Consider the following 21,587-nt stretch of genomic DNA (forward strand, 5'->3'; position numbering starts at 1 on the left):
TTACTTTCCTTTTCTGAAATCTATTATTTGTGATTGACAACTTACATCTGGTGGATTATAAGACTGATTTCAGTGTGAATCAGGTAGTTTTAAATAATATTTACTTTGAGTTTGTATTTACACTACCATTTGTTAACAAAACAAGTAAGAATAATCTAAAATACCGGGAAATGTCATTCTGAATTTGAAAACACTTGAGCACATGGTATGTTACTAAAAATAGAAATAACGTCATATGACCGTGAAATCTCGGGAGATTTGCATTTCAAGAAAGTCTGTGACATCACTGTTTTTCTCGATATGTAAGAGCAGAATAGATAAATTTTAAATGTTTAAGATAGTATTTTGTGAAAGAATATATCAGTTAAATGTGAAAAATGTCAATCTTTCCAATCAAGTGGTTGATTTGAGCCAATAACTGCATTTAAAAGCTGTTTTGACCGGTCTTTGTTATCTGTCAACTTTTCGGGAATTTCTGGTTGACTTTCCTATTGGGGTTGGTCCATAAGTATAAAGTTGCGCCAGTCAAAAATCATAAAAAGGGACATTTAAAGTTATGGAGGCCAGAACTAATCTGATAATAGATCATTCAAAGATGTTTGGCTTTCGGAATTCAAGTGGTTAGATTATAATGCAAAATCAAAAACGATGTATTGCAAAATATGCATATAGTTTCAAAAATCAAATTCATTCACATCTGGGTGAAGTATGTTGAAAAAAGACAACATAAAACATCAATGACAAATGCGCAGGCTGCGGCAATATCCAAAAGTGAAGCAGCTGTAGTGTCAGCTATGACTAATGTGTACTTTGCTGCATAACATACTCTCGCATCATGGCTGGTTCCAGACCTGAACAGATGTGTGTCTTGCAGGTAAAGAATAAATTAAACATCTTTAAAACAAATTTGATTTATTTTAAATTGATTGATAAATTAATTTTTTTAAGTTTGCTAAAAATATTGAGCAAAATATATTTGAAATCATCAAGTATATTTTCAGGTTGCAAATTTGTATTTATATATTTTCAGGGTGCAACCCAGCTCAATGACCTTTGAGTTGACAGCCACACGTCATATGAACACAGCTCCAGTGTGTCGGAATTTCAAAACTGTATGGCAGACGTTCTGAGGACTGATCTCCAGAAGATACAGACATCATGCAAGTACATGTACAGTATCATGATCGATGAGAGCACAGACATTTCAGTGAAGCAAAATTTAGTGACTATGTTAGACTTTTGGAAACTGATGAGTTTGGAATGACTTTGCCACATACTTACTTTTTAGGTGTGGATGAACTTCAATGAGCAAATGCAGAGAGCATACATGAGAATGTAGTTATTTTGCTTGGTAGAAAGGGAATTGACATTCAAAATTTATGTGGGGTGAGCACTGACGGGCTTCTGTAATGGTTAGGCGAAATTCTGGGGTAGTCACCCGTCTGAAGCGTGCAGTACCAGGTGTGTTGGCAACACACTGCATAGCACATTGGTTGGCATTGAGTTGTGCCGGGGCAGCCGATACCATTCCATATTTGGTGAAATACTAAGAGATTCTGAATTCTGTTTATAAATTCTTTCAAATTCTCAAAAAAAACATGTCCACTCTTTCGCAAATTCAGATGGTACTAAATGTGGAAACAAAGAAGTTCAAAGAAATGTTTCACACTATGTACTTCTATAAATGGTTTGTTGTAAACTGTTTATTTTTGTTATGCACACATGATGATTATAGTAATAAACATATTAAAGCTTCGTTTTGTAGTTTCTTCTTTAACACCCCTTAGCCTAGACTTGCAACAGGTGGTTCCGAATGCTTTGCTAAAACTTTGGCTACAGTTTCTAAAATTTGGCTACACAAAATTCCATTTGGCTAAAATTTTGGCTACAGACATTTTTGGGCCAGGGGAGCCCTGTTTGGATTGTATTTGGGTCATCTGGGGTCAACAACTAGGTCACTAGGTCAAATTATAGAAAAACCTTGTGTAGACTATAGAGGTCACAGTTTTCATCAGACCTTAATGATATATCGTCAGAATGTTTGTCTTGTTAAAATCTGGGTTGGGATTGAATTTGGGTCATCTAGGGTCAAAAACTAGGTCAAATTAAAAAATAATTTTGTAGACAGTTGAGGTCACAGTTTTCATCAAATCTTTATGAAATTTGGCCAGAATATTAATCTTGATGAAATCTGGGTTGGGATTGTATTAGGGTCATCTGGGGTCAAAAACTAGGTCACTTAGGGTATCACGTTTACAGATTTTTGTAAACGTTTAAACGAAATTAAATAAACGAAGCGTTACCGTTTAAACAGTATCCCTATGTCTGTTTTAAAAGCATCATTGCCATCGCATCTCCAAACTGAAAGAAGCAATTATTTCCGGAAGTTATATTTAGTGCATATCCCATTCGCGCAATGACGTCATATTAAAACAAACTGTTCTCGTCGTTGTCGAACCATTGGGTTACACTTTGTCTACTAAGATGCCGTAATATTTTGTAACAAAGACGAATTAATATCGAACCAACATTCCTTAAATAAGAGTAAACAGGTTTTAAAATTGTCAATGTTTTACTTAACACGATGTACACCAACAGATGCATACTTCAATTTATGTAAAAATATTCCTATACGGAGATTATTCGCCATATCTCTTGAAATGAATGCCGATCAAGAAACGTCGGAAAAATTTCCTCGTGCACTTCATGCCGACGCACTTCCAATGGTCAAGACGATTCGGGTCATGCTCATGCAACAAAAAGCGGGAATTTTGTGATGACGAGCGTAAAATATTCAAGACGTCTAGTCCGTACATGGTGTATTGTTATGTTTATGGTATTGTGAAAAAGGGGCATGTAATGCACGTGATACAAAAAGTTTTTAATACGAGTCTTTTTCAGCAGCTGTTAACAAGCTTTGCAACGTCGTAATGAACTAAACTGATTAATATTGAAATTGACTGTCGTTTAAACGTTTACAGTTTTTGTAAACGTTTTTTACCAAAACACGAAACGCGACCGTTTAAACGTGATACCCTTATAGGTCACTAGGTCAAATCATAGAAAAACTTTGTGAAGACAATAGAGGTCATAGTTTTCATATGATCTTAATGAAATATGGTCAGAATGTTTATCTTGATAATACAGTAGACTCTCTGTAAACCGGGCGGTCAGGGGACCAGCCTGATAGTCAGGTTTTCAGAGAGTTTCGGTTAACCAAGAGTATGCATATTGCTGAAATATACATTGTATGCATTGTGTACAAAATCATATTAGAATGAAACAAACCATGTACATTTACATGTACCATGTGATAACTGTATTTATGTAAGGTTTATGTATAAAACATTCTTCAAAAAAATGTTTTTTTTATTCGATTAAGCAAAAAACATTCCATACCGACTTGTTTTGATTAATCCCAAAGTGAGTGTGGTGCTTTATACATGTACATACGTGACATTTGTCATATGGGCGAGTGAGTCGTGTTCGAGTTCGCTATAAATAGCTCTGAATTAATTAAATCTCAAAGACAATTTTGACGAATAACGATTTGTGAAGACTTGTAGATTTGAGACTATTAATGCTGAAGATGCGTTTGTAATTAAGAAAAGGCAATGAATGAATTTGCAGACAGATAGATGGATATTTAACGGTCATATTTCTCACAGTTTTATCTGACAAACAAACAAACAACCATTTAAGCGTTAAAAACATGGCTATATGATCTTTTAAACGACCCGAGAAGATCACAAGAAAGTGATCGTCGAACGGCATGCATTAATTTTGTAATTAAATTGTTTATCATAAGTTTAATAAAACTATCGAGTCAATCACTTGTTGGTGTTACCGCACGTCTATTATTGACATTTACAGTTTGTTTTACATTATTAAATCGGACTTCGTTAGCGCGGTAATGACTTGACACCTTTATGGTATGTTTAATACGATTATCGATGATTGCGCAGGGGTGTCAATTTTCCGGATTATTCCGGAAATCCGGATTTGAGCCGTCCAGGGTTGATTTTGAGGTGAATGTAAATCCGATGAGTTTGTTTAAGGCGGGTGGGGGTAGGGACAAAATTCTTTTAGTGCGGGATCATTTCAGAACGAATATTGTTATAACATCGTCGGCATTCCGGACATTTGCGCTTGGTACCGATTTTATTTATTGATTTCTGATTGGTAAGCGGCTGGCACTGACATGAGCAGGCACTGGCAAAGTAAAGCACTGCAATATCATATTTTAAAACAATATGTTTATCAAATTATATATTGACTGCGTATTTGCTAGGTTACTGGTTACTGGTTTTCATTTTCTGCAGTCAAACGATATGCATATTTAATTACATTTGCAAATGATGTATCGCGACATGTTTTCGGACAGTCGTTTTCGGATACGCTTGTTTGTTAATTACATTTCGAAGTTCTTAATATCATTTGTTTAGAATGACAAATACACCTGCGGTGTTATGGATGGTTTGGTTTATAATTTTTCGCATTGTACTCACCAGACATTGCACCTACAGTACAGCAAAAGCGGCACAAACAAAATCTGCGGCTACACCACGGCCAGATTATTAGTACGCGGCGGCCGAATCGTGTGTTGACGCGGCGTATCGCCGTGGCACTCGGCATCGATCAGCGCATCGACGCTGAGTCTGTATTTACCTCGCGTACTTTCGCGGAGTATATCCGCCGCATACGTACGCGGCGGATCGAGTGAAAAGATATCCACCAACATGTACATACATGTATGTGTAGCGTCGAATTAATTACGCGCAACTGTTAATGTTTCGTTCGCTTATCATTATTAAATTTGTAATCCGAAACACACTTCCGAATTTTAATGCTAACGCGACCTTTGGCAAATTCTAGTGTCAAATAAACAGTGCTAAAATATCCTTTGTTTCATAAAAAGCGTGCGAAAATTATGCAGACATGTAGAACGTCGTTTGGAAAGTTTGGGTTTATTTTATGTTGTTTAAATACATGAACATCACGTCAGGCGTAAATTGCGTGTTCAGTGGAAAAACGCCCAATTAGACTTTATTTCATCATCTCTATAAATAGAAATAAATGCCAAAATGTATTTGATACTAAAGGAAATATCGAGAATGTTTGTGTATCGTAAATATTTACCAGCATTTACTTCAAAATTGGAATATACGAGATTATCGGTTAATTAGTAGCGATATTAACTGTATAATATGATCAAAATAGAACTTGTTTATATACGCATATTCAAACAATAGTTATAATAAGCTGATAATTAACAAAACAACAAATACGTCGTCCCCCTCTTGATTATCGATGTGGCTTCAAACTGCTAATTTTCTCAGCTTAAATATAATAGCAAAATCAACATGCAATTAATTTATAAATCCATCATATGCTGGAGCCTTGGCCACTTGTATGTGCGAAAACATATTTACGCGACCTTGTTTATGTGTGAAATACATACACTATGGGCGGGAAACAAACTTAATTGGCCAGACACACTAACTATGCTTACATGTATATGCTAATACAATCCGCGCACAATAAATGTATTATGATTTTAATTATTATTATAATTGTTCTTTCAAAATTTGTTAACTACATGTAACTAATAATTTTTAAAAGATGTTTTATTTCATGATGCGCATCGACTCGGCATCATGTCGCGGATCGCGGCATGCCTCGGCGGACAGATGCGAAGTTTCGCGGCGAAATGCGACTTACTGACGCGGCTTCAACGACTGACACAGCATCGACTCGTTTCACCTTGCCGCCGCGGATCGCGAAATACGTTTGTTCCGCTTTGGCTGTACTGTAAAAAGACTATAAAAAAGAACAATAAGCTAGGGCTCGGGGGGTTGGGCCCTCTCTTCCCTTTATCCTACGGCTTAATTTTCCGGATTTCAAATTTGGGCCAATTGACACCCCTGTTGCGCAAGCTGAATGTGTGACACCGCACGTGCTGTTCTGACTAGGTATTGTTATTTTCACGCCGCGGGCATCTTGAGAATTTGGACCGTCCGGTGTACTCAGAGTCTACTGTATCTGATTTTGGATCGTATATGGGTCATCTGTGGTCAAAAATTAGGTCACTGGGCCAATTCTAGTAAAAACTTGTGTAGATGAAAGAGATCACAGTTTTCATCACGTCTTAATGAAATTTTGTCAGAATGTATTAATAAATGAAATTTGGCTTGGAATTGTATATGGGTCTAATAAAATTTAAGTTCATGAAGCAAGGTTAGTCAGGTGAGCGATTCAGGGCCATCATGGCTCTCTTGTTGTAATGAAACTTTCTCAGGACATTTTTAGCTCACCTGAGCACAACGTGCTCATGGTGAGCTTTTGTGAACACTTTGTGTCCGTCGTGCGTTGTGCGGCGTCAAAATTTGCCTTGTTTACTCTCTAGAGGCCACATTTATTGTCCAATCTTCATGAAATTTGGTCAAGAGATTGGTTTCAATGATATCTTGGATGAGTTCGAAAATGGTTACGTTTGCTTGCCAAACATGGCCGCCAAGGGGCGGGGCATTTTTCCTTATATGGCTATATATGGCTTTAGTAAAATCTTGTTAACACTCTAGAGGCCACATTATTGTCTGATCTTCATAAAACTTGGTCAGAAGATTCATCCCAATAATATCTTGGATGAGTTTGAAAATGATGCGGGTTGGTTGAAAAACATGGCCACCAGGGGGCGGGGCATTTTTCCTTATATGGCTATAGTAAAACCTTGTTAACACTCTAGAGGCCACATTTATTTTCCAAACTTCATGAAACTTGCTCAGAACATTTGTCCCACTGATATGTTGGATGACTTCAAAAATGGTAACCTTTGCTTGAAAAACATGGCTGCCAAGGGGCGGGGCATTTTTCCTTATATGGCTATATATGGCTATAGTAAAATCTTGTTAACACTCTAGAGGCCACATTTATTGTCCAATCTTCATGAAACTTGGTCAGAAGATTAGTCCCAATATTATATTGGACTAGTTCGAAAATGATGCCTGTTGGTTTCAAAACATGGCCGCCAGGGGGCGGGGCATTTTTCCTTATATGGCTATATATAGTAAAACCTTGTTAACACTCTAGAGGCAACATTTATTTCCAATCTTGATGAAATATGGTCAGAAGATTTGTCTTAATGATATCTTGGATGAGTTCAATATGGTTACGTTTGCTTGAAAAACATGGCCGCCAAGGGGCGGGCCATTTTTCCTTATATGGCTATATTAGGCTATAGTAAAATCTTGTTAACACACTGGAGGCCACATTTATAGTCAGATCTTGTTGAAACTCGGTCAGAAGATTCATCCCAATTATATCTTGGACGAGTTCAAAGATGATGCCTGTTGGTTGAAAAACATGGCCACCACGGGGGCGGGGCTATTTTCCTTATATGGCTATAGTAAAACCTTGTTAACACTCTAGAGGTCACATTTATTTTCCGATCATCATGAAACTTGGTCAGAAGATTCATCCCAATGATATCTTGGATGAGTTCGAAAATTGTTTTGGTTGCTATAAAAACATGGCCACCAGGGGCGGGGCATTTTTCCTTATATGGCTATAGTAAAACCTTGTTAACATTCTAGAGGCTACATTTATTTTCCAATCTTCATGAAACTTGGTCAGAAGAATCGTCCAAATAATATATTGGACTAGTTCGAAAATGATGCCGGTTGGTTTAAAAACATGGCCGCCAGGGGGCGGGGCATTTTTCCTTATATGGCTATATATAGTAAAACCTTGTTAACACTGTAGAGGCAACATTTATTTCCAATCCTGATGAAATATGGTCAGAAGATTTGTCTTAATGATATCTTGGATGAGTTCGATATGGTTACGTTTGCTTGAAAAACATGGCCGCCAAGGGGCGGGCCATTTTTCCTTATATGGCTATATAAGGCTATAGTAACATCTTGTTAACACTCTAGAGGCCACATTTATAGTCCGATCTTTATGAAACTCGGTCAGAAGATTCGTCCCAATTATATCTTGGACGAGTTCAAAAATGATGCCTGTTGGTTGAAAAACATGGCCACCACGGGGATGGGGCTATTTTCCTTATATGGCTATAGTAAAACCTTGTTAACACTCTAGAGGTCACATTTATTTTCCGATCATCATGAAACTTGGTCAGAATATTTGTCCCAATGATATCTTGGATGAGTTTGAAAATTGTTTTGGTTGCTTTAAAAACATGGCCACCAGGGGCGGGGCATTTTTCCATATATGGCTATAGTAAAACCTTGTTAACATTCTAGAGGCTACATTTATTGTCCAGTCTTCATGAAATTTGGTCAGAAGATTGGTCTCAATGATATCTTGGATGAGTTCGAAAATAATTATGTTTGCTTGAAAAAAAAAGGCTTTCAAGGGGCGGGGCATTTTACCTTATATGGCTATAGTAAAATCTTGTTAACAATCTAGAGGCCACATTTACTGTCCGATCTTCATGAAACTTGGTCAGAAGATTCATCCCAATAATATCTTGGACGAGTTCAAAAATGATGCCGGTTGGTTGAAAAACATGGCTGCCAGGGGGCGGGGCATTTTCCCTTATATGGCTATAGTAAAACCTTGTAAACGCTAGAGGCCACATTTATTTTCCGATCTTCGTGAAACTTGGTCAGAAGATTTGTCCCAATAATATCTTGTTATCTCAGGTGAGCGACTTTGGGCCTTTCAGGCCCTCTTGTTTGTTATATATGGCAAAAGGTAACACCATATTAGTATCATGTTTGTCCAATCGTCACTAAACTTATCGAGACAGTTTTTGTAATGTTATTTTTGCTGAGTTTGAACATGTTTATTTTCAGCAGAATGGCTCCTACGCTTTATCAGAACGCAATCACATGGGAATGCATGGCCACTCCATGTCACAGGAGCTGGCAAGTCCTGAGGAAGACATATATTGCCCGTTCTTCACGAGACGAACACAAAGTCTTGACCAGGACCTTGCCATTGGAGGAGATGACAGGGGGTGCGTTCTCAATAACTTTGCTATGGATGTTTTTTTAGCTCACCTGAGCACAACGTGCTCATGGTGAGCTTTTGTGATCGCCTTTTGTCCGTCGTCTGTCATGCGTTGTGCGGCGTCAACATTTGACTTGTTAACTCTTTAGAGGCCACATTTATTGTCCAATCTTCATGAAATTTGGTCAGAATATTGGTCTCAATGATATCTTGGATGAGTTCGAAAATGGTTACATTTGCTTGAAAAACATGGCTGCCAAGGGGTGGGGCATTTTTCCTTATAATCTATAGTAAAATCTTGTTAACACTCTAGAGGCCACATTTATTGTCTGATCTTCATGAAATTTGGTCAGAAGATTTATCCCAATAATATCTTGGAAGAGTTCAAAAATGATGCCGGTTGGTTTAAAAACATGGCCGCCAGGGGGCGGGGCATTTTTCCTTATATGGCTATATATAGTAAAACCTTGTTAACACTCTAGAGGCCACATTTATTGTCCAATCTTGATGAAATATGGTCAGAAGATTTGTCTTAATGATATCTTAGATGAGTTCGAAAATGGTTACGTTTGCTTGAAAAACATGGCCGCCAAGGGGCGGGCCATTTTTCCTTATATGGCTATATAAGGCTATAGTAAAATCTTGTTAACACTCTAGAGGCCACATTTATTTTCCAATCTTCATGAAACTTGCTTAGAAGATTTGTCCCACTGATATTGTGGATGAGTTAAAAAATGGTAACCTTTGCTTGAAAAACATGGCTGCCAAGGGGCGGGGCATTTTTCCTTAAATGGCTATATATGGCTTTAGTAAAATCTTGTTAACACTCTAGAGGCCACATTTATTGTCCAATCTTCATGAAACTTGGTCAGAAGATTCATCCCAATAATATCTTGGATGAGTTCGAAAATAATGCCGGTTGGTTTTAAAACATGGCCGCCAGGGGGCGGGTCATTTTTCCTTATATGGCTATATATAGTAAAACCTTGTTAACACTCTAGAGGCCACATCTGTTGTCCAATCTTGATGAAATATGGTCAGAAGATTTGTCTTAATTATATCTTGGATGAGTTCGAAAATGGTTACATTTGCTTAAAAAACATGGCCGCCAAGGGGCAGGCCATTTTTCCTAATGTATGGCTATATAAGGCTATAGTAAAATGTTGTTAACACTCTAGAAGCCACATTAATTGTCCAATCTTCATGAAACTCGGTCAGAAGATTATTCCCAATAATATCTTGGACGAGTTCAAAAATGATGCCGGTAGGTTAAAAACATGGCCACCGCGGGGGCGGGGCTATTTTCCTTATATGGCTATAGTAAAACCTTGTTAACACTCTAGAGGTCACATTTATTTTCCAATCATCATGAAACTTGGTCGGAAGATTTGTCCCAATGATATCTTGGATGAGTTCGAAAATGGTTCTGGTTGCTTTAAAAACATGGCCACCAGGGGCGGGGCATTTTTCCTTATATTGCTATATATGGCTATAGTAAAACCTTTTTAACACTCTAGAGGCCACATTTATTGTCCAATCTTCATGAAATTTGGTCAGAAGATTGGTCGCAATGATATCTTGGATGAGTTCGAAAATAATTATGTTTGCTTGAAAAAATGGCTTCCAAGGGGCGGGCATTTTTCCTTATATGGCTATAGTAAAATCTTGTTAACAATCTAGAGGCCACATTTACTGTCCGATCTTCTTGAAACTTGGTCAGAAGATTCATCCAGATAATATCTTGGACTACTTCAAAATTGATGCCGGTTGGTTGAAAAACATGGCTGCCAGGGGGCGGTGCATTTTTCCTTATATGGCATTAGTAAAACCTTGTTAACACTCTAGAGGCCACATTAATATTCCGATCTTCGTGAAACTTGGTAAGAAGATTTGTCCCAATAATATCTTGTTATCTCAGGTGAGCAACTTTGGGGCTTTCAGGCCCTCTTGTTTATCTCAAAGGTCAAGGTCACAATTCAAATTTACAACAGCTTTTTCGAACAGCAACTTTGTCACTCAGCATGCTATTTGATGATAAGTTACCACTATTGAAAACATGAGGACAATATATTTCAGGTGTAAATATCTTGGAGGTCAAAGGTCAAATTTGGCTCTAAAACAATTTGTCCTGGCTGTAACTTTTTATTCATCGTTCAGTTTTGACTTATCACAAATTACCTACCTGAGGAGACTGAATGTCACTGAATCACCTGCCGCATTACATCAAAGGTCATGGTCACACTTAGAAGTCAAATATCAAATTTAACCATAATGATAAATAGGCTTTGTTTGACATCAGTGGAATTTCGGGACAAAAGTTGAATCTGGAGGCATTTGTGCCTTTTGACACATGTCTTGTTCCTTTAGGTCAATCCTATTGTTCTCATACTGAGTTGTGCCTTCTAAAAGGTCAAGTCTTTATTAATTGGTGTTTGCGAACTCAGGTAACAGCTCAAGGGCCATTGTTTCCCTATTGTATATAATACCTTTACCATACTGAAATAGTTTTTAAACAACTGTGTTTTATTAATGAAATGACTGGTGCAAATAAGCATGCATTTTAATCTAGTTATAAGATGTGGTAGCACTGTTTAAATGAAGACTGAAATCCAATACGATGTTCGCTAAAAATCATATAACACATGAGGGATCTAATATAAAAAAACATGGTTCAGTTATTAAAGGGCCCTTTTGACAGATTATGGCATGTTTTGAAGTTTGTCATAAAATGCTTTATATTGATTAATCAAAAAATTAGATATGAAAAGCTCCAGTAAAAAATCAACAGTAAAATTAAAAAAAGAAAAAAAGTAACCCTCAGCAGGGCTCGAACCACTGACCCCTTGTGTCCTGTAGTAAAAAGTCAACCACTTAGACCACTCGGCCATCCTTCCGGATACAATGCCAGACGTATTTTATACTTTATATAAGCAATTGTCGTAGTTTCACAAAATATAACGACAACAACAGAACTCTCCAAATTATTAATTCGCTTTGCGATGCAACGCTTTATAATTTTCTGGTTTTTAAATCGTCAAAAGATGCATATAATGGTTGTTTTAGAGCACGGTAAATGTTCAGTATTACTGTTTTCTCACAAATAACAATTAAAACAAAAATTTGCCAATCTGAAAAAACTTTTCAATCTGTCAATTTACCCAAACATGAAAAGGCCCATTTAAAGTATGCTACAACAACTTTTACATTATAGGAAAGTTTTTGTCATGAATTTCTTTTATCCTTCAGGTCACCATGTGACATGTCAGGAATGGAAATGACGAGATCCAACTTCAACATCAATGAAAGCAACAGCCATGAAAATGAATTTGAGAACGGAGCATACAGCATTTCTCAACAAACCAGTTCCGATGAAGAAGAAAACATACGCTTGCCGGGACATATTACCATTGAACCAGGAGCTGCCAGTAACCATGACGTTCAATCAATGTGTATTGGACATGAGCAAGATATTGTATCAAACATGGATTATGTGTTCGAAAATGGATTCGTGAATGTTCATCGCAAGTCTTCAAAACTAAGGTGAAGACATGTCCTCTTGATTATTCAAATTAAAAATTAAAGACTTAAAACTTCATATATAGTATATTTCTCAAATATACATAGATGTAAAAAAATTTAGAGAATACAAGGGTAGTGTTAAATATCTAGCGATGCTAAGAAAACCTTGTTAACAATTCTTGGCAAGTCTTAAATCTAGTTCAGAATGTTCAGAATCTTAAACATTTCAATGGCACATGTGAATCTGTATCAAGCGGCATCAAAAACTAGACCATCAGGTAAAGACAATAATGGCGCTCTTGTTCCAGCAAAACCTTAGGTTTTACATTTAATTAAACAACACCCTGTTTTCTGCTGTGTTCAACTCTCAGTAGCTCTATTTTCAACTCTCAGTGGCTCTGTATTCAACTATCAGTGGCTCTGTGTGAAATTCTCAGTTGCTCTGTGTTTTACTGGCAGTGGCTATGTTTTATACTCTAAGTAACTCTGTGTTCTACTCTCAGTTGCTATGTGTTCTACTTTCAGTGGCTCTGTGTTCTACTCTCGATGACTCTGTGTAAACTCTCAGTGGCTCTGTGTTGATCTCTCAGTGGCTCTGTGTTCTACTCTCAGTGACTGTGTGTTCTACTCTCAGTGACTGTGTGTTCTCCTCTTAGTTGCTCTGTGTTCTACTCTCAGTGGCTCTGTGTTATACTCCCAGTAGCTCTGCATTCTACTCAGTGTTTCTGTTATCAACTCTGAGTGGCTCTGTGTTTTACTATCAGTGGCCCTGTGTTTAACTCCCAGTGGCTCTGTGTTTTATCTATCAGTGTCTCTGTGTTCAACTCTTAGTGGCTGTGTATTCTATTGTTAGTGGCTGTGTGTTCTACTTGTAGTAGCTCTGTGGTCTACTCTCAGTGGCTTTGTGGTCGGTTCTACTCTCAGTGGCTCTGTTTTCTACTCAGAGTTGCTCTGTGTTTTACTCTCAGTGGCTCTGTGTTCTGCTCTCAGTGGCTGGCTGTTCTTCTCTCAGTGGCTGTGTGTTCTGCAATCAGTTGCTCTGTGTTCAATGCTCTGTGTCTGTTCTCTGTATTCAGGTTGGAGGACACAGAGCCTATCTATGAGGACATTGATCAGCTTCTGTGGGAGGAAGTCTGCACTGAAGGAGAGAAGTCTAACAGACCTGCCTTCAACTCCAAGGTATGCTTATTAGTTTCATAAGGGAATAATGACCATAAAATAGGATTCTGCCATTTATTATCCAATTAAATTTTAAATGCATAAACATTGCCAATTAGATGTGCTTTGTTGTTGCATGCTAGTTTTCTTTTTATATTGTCATCAAATAAAGTCATTTTGAAAGTGTTCATAACCTTTTTCCATCCTTAATGGTCAACATTATGGAAATATTAGCATCCTTTTTTTCTGATACTTAATAGCAATTTATAACAGGGACTTGGGTAGTAAACATTGCTAATATGGCATCCATCCATTTCTATTATGGAAGTGCTACACAGTCATACAATATGTAGGGTCATTTTCCTAAATAAATTAACATTCTATTACGGGAGTAACGGTCAATCTACACCTGTAAGCTAACAATTGCACGTGTAAAATCATATTTCGGCTTTGTGAATGGTATACATTCAATGCCTCCAATTAATCATTCTGAATACCGATTTTCTGAGTCATATAAATACTTTTGACACAGTTAAAGAAATTTTTTGAATAAAATGCACGAAACTCAAGAGAAAATTGTAAGCTTTGACATTCAGCTTGTGGAGGAAATTGGCAGGCAAACCAATAGCAAAGATTGCTTGATCGATACTAGTCATTAGATGAGAGTTTGATTGACAGGTGGCGAGATGTTAATTGTAGTAGAAGTAGTTAAATCCAAATTTGTATCTAAGTATGATCCCCAAAACAGTACAGAATTCCATGCACTAATTTGAATGAAAGATCATTTTCTTGAGAGTCTCAGACTGCCTCCCCAATCTTTAAAACCTTTTGATGCCCTTGGGATAGGTCATGAACTTAGCTACGCCATGCCAAAAATGCTTTTATGCAATCTGGTAAAGAGCTACCGTGTGGCTTATAAAGTTTTGGAAGGTATTGTGGTTCCATTAGAGGACAGAGCGGTTCCTGACCAGACTGCAGGGATGTGCAGGCTTGTCTAAAGCTACGCTAGCTGCATGAAGCATAAAACCCATTTTTGAATGAAGAGGGTCAAATAATATCTACAGCCATTGACCACCTCCTTACATCTGACTGTTTATCCCTGTGCAGGTGGGTAGAGCGTGTCGGTCTCGTAGCCCAGTAGGCGAGGTTGCCAAAGTGATGATCTGGAAGGAGTATGAGGCGTATCTGGTGCAGGTCAAACAGATAGGGACATCCGCCTGCGGGCCCACTGCTGTACTCAACGTTCTAGTAAGTAGTTGGTATTGTAGTTTCGTTTATATCTGTTTATTATACCCCCATTACCATAGGTAATGGGGTCTATATAGGAGTCACTTTGTCGGTCGGTCTGTCGGTCTGTCCTGAAATTTCATCCGATCTTCACCAAACTTAGTCAGAAGTTGTATCTAGATGATGTCTAGGTCAAGTTTGAATATGGGTCATGCCAGGTCAATAACTAGGTCAAGGGGTCACTTAGTGTGTTTTTAACTGAAAGTTTGTCAGGACTATAACTATGTCATTTATCGTAAGATTTTAAAAGGACTTGGTACATTATTTCACCATCATGGGACGATGTGTCGTGTGAAAAAAGTACGTTGATATCTCTATGGTCAAGGTCACACTTGGAGTTCAAAGGTCAAATGCTTGTCCTTGCCATGACTTTGTCATTTATTGTGAGATTTTAAAATCATTAGGCAATTTGTTCACCATCATTGGACGGTGTGTTGAGCAAAAGAATACATCGATATCTCCAAGGTCAAGGTCACACTTTGAGTTCAACGATCGAAAATGAGCTTGTCCGGGCCATAACTATGTCATTCATTGTAAGATTTTAAAATCATTTGGCACATTTGTTCACCATCATTGGACGGTGTATTGCGCGAAAGAATTACGTCAATATCTCCAAGGTCAAGGTCACACTTAAAGTTCAAAGGTAAAAAATGGCCATAAATGAGGTTGTCCGGTCCATAACTATGTTGTTCATTGTGAGATTTAAAAATCATTTGGCAAATGTGTTCACCATCATTGGACAGTGTGTCGCACGAAAGAATTACGTCGATATCTCCAAGGTTAGTCACACTTTGAGTTCAAAGTTCAAAAATGGCCATAAATGAGCTTGTCCGGGCCATAACTATATTGTTCATTGTGAGATTTTAAAATCATTTGGCACATTTGTTAACCATCATTGGACGGTGTGTCGCGCGAAAAAAATACGTCGATATCTCCAAGGTCAAGGTCACAATTTGAATTCATAGGTCAAAAATGGCCATAAATGAGCTTGTCTGAGCCATAACTATGTTGTTTATTGTGAGATTTGAAAATCATTTGGCTCTTTTGTTCACCATCATTGGACGGTGTGTAGTGCAAAAGAATTACGTCGATATCTCCAAGGTCAAGGTCACACTTTTAGTTCAAAGGTCAAAAATGGCAATAAATGATCTTGTCGGGGCCATAACTTTGTCATTGATTGTGAGATTTTAAAATGACTCTGTACATTAATTTTGATTTTGTTCACAGTCATTGGACGGCGTACCATGTGAAAGAATTCAAGAGTTCAAAGGTCAAAATGGCTATAAATGATTATGGCATAATAATTCTTAAAAATAGCCATAAATTAGATTCTCTTGTTTTGTGAAGACAGCATGCAAAATAGTCTGTGTCAATGCGGCACGTGGGGGTATACGTCATGTCTGTGACAAATCTCTAGTTAGAGCTCGATTCCATCAAAAGCCAAATTTGTAGAGGTAATTTATCAATGTGTACTAAAATCTGTTGAGATTGTTTATTTTGTATTGATGGGTTGTTTTCAACAAACAAAATTTTGATTTCTTTTGGTTTCAATGTTATGTAAAGTGTATTGGAAGTGTGCTTTTTTCACTGTTAAGCCTGGGTAAATAAAAAGAGGATATTTGTTCACTGTTAAGCTTGGGTAAATAAATAGAGGATATTTGTTCACTGTTAAGCCTGGGTAAATAAATAGAGGGTATTTGTTCATGTCAGTGTAAGACCGTTTGTTATTTCATGAGTGATCATAGAAAATATTATTTTTCTATGATCACAAATGAAATAACAAACAATGTTACACTGACATGAACACATTTTCTGTTTCTTTTATGCCCCTTTTTTAAGAAAATAATTAACAGCTGTTTCCCTTTCGCTGAAAAGTTACCCTTTCTCCCTTGGCGTGCCTCAATGCATTTCAATAAACAAAATGACGTCATTTTTTCGACGAAATGACTTCACTATTCCAGCGAAATTCTCCAGTTAAACTCTTTTACGATGTAAATATACGGTGAAAAAGAGCATAAAATAAAAAGAAAATTTGTTGGATTCGGTGGAATACCGATTTTAATTCACTTGTGATCATAAAAAATGTTTACACAGAACAAGTTCCACTCTTTTCTGATATATTTCGCCTAAACAGGCTTTTTTAAAGTTTGTTTAACAAAACACCAAAACATAAAAATCTTGATATGATAATCTAAAAATAGAAAAAGTAGTTCCGAAAATTTGTTATTTTCACCGGTGAAAATAACAATTTGTTAATTTGTTAATTTTCACTGCTATTATTCTACTGCAGAAATGTCATATTTTATCATTAGGTATATAAGAAAATGAAATTTGAAGATTTTTTTACCTGTTAATTGCAGAAAGCGTTTGATTTCCAAGTTGACAAGGAGGAAGTTACTAAGGAGATTCGCTCAAACCTTCGCATGGAGGGGGCACCAATACCTTACTACTTGTTCTCGAGATACAATGCTGGTATGCTTAACCATTTATAAGAGCCTCACTCTGTGAAAAGGGGATTTGATCCATATCCATGCATCAGCACAGGCTAATCAGGGACTACTTTTTCCGCCTAAACTGGATTTTCGTCAACAAGGGTCTTCCTTTAAACTAAATATTTAAAAAAAAAGATTGTCATCCCTGATTGGCCTATGCAGACTGCACAAGCTTATCTGAGGCGACACTTTACGCACATGTAAACCCCCTTTTCACTTAGCCAGGCTCATATATATTTATACATTATAATTTATTATAAAGGTATATGCCATGGATGCTATCTTTTCAGGTGTAAGGTAATCTGTTTACATATAGATGCCTCAATCTTCATACAACACTGTTCATGATCATTTAATTTTTTATTTGGCAAAATAATGAGTAGCAATACAAAAAATATGACAACCGAATCTATTGATGACCGTAGGTATACTTTTAGGTTAACCAAAAGGAAAATTTTTGTCTAACACCAATAATTATTTCTACAAAGCTTTAATACATGCTTGCATGTTCAATATCAATACACCCACATCACCGTCACCTCATTTTGAAGTTCATGTTGACAAACTTTTGGACTAATACAGAAGGTCCAATGTCTTAAGCAATCCAAAACTATGTGTTTTGCCTAACATCAAAAAGCTTTAATATTGGTATGATGCTGTCTTTTAACATATGTACATAGCCATATCATCAGACCTTATTTTGACCTTTACATTCACCTACCAGTAACTATTGACTACCCTTTTAGGCACCACAGCAGAGGATCTGATAGAAGGCATTACCAGGGTAACCAGAGGGGCCATACGGGGCAGATTCTTCCATTTCTACCCCCAGAGAGATGTTGACTTACTGAAGTGGTTAGGTCACTGGATAAAGATGGGTGAGCCATGACAAATATCTTTGAAGTGTTGAGTGCAGTCATGTCGTATTTCTTTATGTTTGGCACATTATTTAAACAGTTTTTTTTATATAAAATAACAAGTTATTTTAACATTTGTTAACCAGGTTTTCCGAAGGAAAAAACTGGTTATTAGATTGGCGAATGCGGGCGGGCTGGCTGGCTGGCTGGCTGGCTGGCGGGCTGGCTGGCTGGCTGGCTGGCGGGCTGGCGGAACAAGCTTGTCCGGGCCATAACTATGTCGTTCATTGTCAGATTTTAAAATCATTTGGCACATTTGTTCACCATCATTGGACGGTGTGTCGCGCGAAATAATTACGTCGATATCTCCAAGGTCAAGGTCACACTTTGAGTTCAAAGGTCAAAAATGGCCATAAATGAGCTTGTCCTGGCCATAACTATGTCATTCATTGTGAGATTTTAAAATCATTTGGCACATTTGTTCACCATCATGGTACGGTGTGTCGCACGAAATAATCACAACAATATCTACAATGTCAAGGTCGCCACGACTAAAAATAGATTTATTTATTTTTAAACAAACTTACAAAGGGGGTTAATTTTGTTTGTTCATTTCAAAAGTTCAGTTTGAGTTTTCTCCCTTTATCAGATATTTTTTTCACAATGAAAACCTGGTTTTGTGATAATTTTGTCCCTTGTTATATTTTTTGCCCCCATGAAGTACTAGGCATAAAGCTTTGCACTTGTCCATCAATCTATCAAAATTCCATGTATCTGTATCATTGTATATACTTCTTGCAATGTTTTGTACAGAACTCCTAGTTAACTGGTGGATGGATTTTGCTCATACAGCGTAATGATCTCAATGTGTAGATGATTATAAATAAGGCAATGTTTGCTGCAACCAGTTGAGGTAGAATTATGACCCGTTGTTTTGTTTTCAACTTAAGAATACATAGTCCTCAAAATATTATACTTTAAATGGGACTTTTCAGGTTTTGGTAAATTCACAAAATAAAAAAATGCAAATTTTCGTTGTAGTTATGATATTTGTGATGAAACAGTTATACTGATTATTTACCATGCTCTAAAATATCCATTATATGCATCCTTTGAAAATTTAAAAACCTGAAAATTCTAAAGCATTGCAGCGCGAAAAGATTGAATAATTTGGAGAGTTTTGTTTTTGTCATTATCTTTTGTGATACTAAGAGGATTGCTTATGTAAAGTTTAAAACACATCACTCATTGTATGAGCACGGATGGCCGAGTGGTCTAAGCGATAGACTTTTACTCCAGGGGTCAGTGGTTTGAGCCCAGTTGAGGGTTACTTTTTGCTTCCTTTAATTTTATTCTTGCTTTTTGACTGGAGCTTTTAAGATCCAATGTTTACATTTATCAATATAAAGCATTAATGACAAACTTAAATTCATGTCAAAACCCCTTTAAATACATTTATGTGTAGGTGATTGAAGGAAGTATAGCTGTTTTTTGTACAAGGAAGGCTTTTTTAACGGACCTGTTTGTGTCATGGGGGCATAATTGCCTGCCGCACTTTTAAATAGTGTTCAATAAATAATGGTACTTTTTCCTCTCTTACAATTAACCAAATATATTTTAAAAGAAAAAATTAATTATGTGAATGGGTTAATCATATTTTTGTAATAGCAACATGAGAAAAACAATGGTTGTTTGGTACCCTCTGACAGGTGCTGTTCCCTTGGCAACACTTAATCTTCAGAAGGGAGTGAAGCCAGGCTGGACAATCCCAGATGCCTGGCATCATCAGATGGTGTATGGAGTCAGCAGCAAAGGTAATGCTTCTGTTAATAGGCAGTGTTATATTGCAGGCATATATTTACCATGACTGATTGCAAATAAAGAACATACACAAGAAGTTTTAAACAGATTGTGATTGCATAATGTGTTGTCCAAAGATGTTTTGAATTAATTTAATTAAGTTTTGCCTAATCAATGCCTCTCTGTAAATATTAAACATAAGATTCTTTCTGATACATATCAAATCATGGTAGCTGCAAATGGCAATTGATTTTGGTATAAAAATACCTGCTGGAAAGAATTGTAAATGTCAATCTGATGTTCCTCCATCATTGTATGGCAGGTGTTCAGTGGCAGAACATCTTTATGCACAGTCTCATAGTGGCATGACAAGCCAGTAATATATTGGCAACATGTCATCCCATTAACTGAAAAAACCTGCATCGAAAAAATGATACCAAATTGTTAAAATGTGTTAATAACAGCAAACATGTTGTTCATAATAGTGCTGTTTTGTTAGTTTTGTGATATTTTCAAGTTATACAGTTATTTCTTTTATTGTTGGCATAATTTTTCAAAGTAACAGAAAAACTACCTAAATTTACAGTTCACATAAATCAAATTAACTCAAATTGTACATTCTTTTGATTTTAAACAATACCTGAATGGCAAGTGGTCTCCATATCAGATCTGCAGGCAAGCCTCTCACCTACATAGAGTTCATCATACGGCTTCAGAATTGAGGCTTGTTCAACAGCTGTAGTCCCCAATCTGGTCTATAATAATTGGTTAATATACACCTAGTTTGTGTCGGCAGAATATATCCCCTCACAAAATATCTTACCACACTCAGCACTCATGATATAACTAATCAAACTTGGCCTGAAAATGTTTCAATTTGTTATGATACATTTTGTTAGAAAAATTATCAGTGTATTTCATAGTAAAAGATACAATTTTCTAAAGAAGACCAACAGATTCTACAGACAAATAACATGGTTAGTTTTATAGTCAACTTTTGTTTTTCGTGCATCATCAACATTTGCCTTGTGAACACTCTAGAAGCTGCATTTTTTGCCCGATCTTCATGCAACTTGCTTAGAAGATTTGTCCCAATCTTAGCTCCTTTTTAGCTCACCTGAGCACAATGTGCTCATGGTGAGCTTTAGTGATCGCCTTTTGTCTGTCATGCGTCGTGCGCCGTCAACATTTGCCTTGTGAACATTCTAGAGGCCACATTTATTGTCCGATCTTCATGAAACTTGGTCAGAACATTTGTCCCATTGATACCTCGACTGAGTTTGAAACTGGGTCATGCTAGGTCAAAAACTAGGTCACTAGGTCAAAAAAAGAAAAACCTTGTGAACACTGTGGAAGTCACATTTGATGGCCAATCTTCATGTAACTTTGTCAAAATGTTTGTCTCAATAATATGTTGGTTGAGTTCAAAAATGGTTCCGGTCCGTTGAAAAACATGGCCGCCAGGGGGTGGGGCGGTATTCCTTATATGGCTATAGAG

General features: G+C 37.0%; 1 protein-coding gene across 5 annotated transcripts in view; it reads left to right on the forward strand.

The window, feature by feature from the left end:
- LOC127846407 (uncharacterized) overlaps positions 1 to 21,587 on the forward strand; it is a 42,533-nt gene that overhangs the window by 9,139 nt on the left and 11,807 nt on the right. For 4 of the 5 annotated variants that reach the window (XR_008033503.1, XR_008033501.1, XR_008033502.1 and 1 more), the window contains exons 3-9: positions 8,820 to 8,983; positions 12,223 to 12,516; positions 13,572 to 13,674; positions 14,761 to 14,901; positions 17,301 to 17,412; positions 18,179 to 18,310; positions 19,999 to 20,103. Coding sequence is in view for 2 of the 5 variants with exons in the window: in XM_052377629.1 (XP_052233589.1) it covers positions 8,820 to 8,983; positions 12,223 to 12,516; positions 13,572 to 13,674; positions 14,761 to 14,901; positions 17,301 to 17,412; positions 18,179 to 18,310; positions 19,999 to 20,103 (1,051 nt within the window). In the remaining 3 variants the exon portion in view is untranslated. The remainder of the gene's footprint in view (positions 1 to 8,819; positions 8,984 to 12,222; positions 12,517 to 13,571; positions 13,675 to 14,760; positions 14,902 to 17,300; positions 17,413 to 18,178; positions 18,311 to 19,998; positions 20,104 to 21,587) is intronic. The other variant, XM_052377630.1, reaches the window with a different exon arrangement.

This window comes from Dreissena polymorpha, chromosome 9, assembly GCF_020536995.1.
Source record: "Dreissena polymorpha isolate Duluth1 chromosome 9, UMN_Dpol_1.0, whole genome shotgun sequence".
Taxonomy (NCBI): Eukaryota; Metazoa; Mollusca; class Bivalvia; order Myida; family Dreissenidae; genus Dreissena; species Dreissena polymorpha.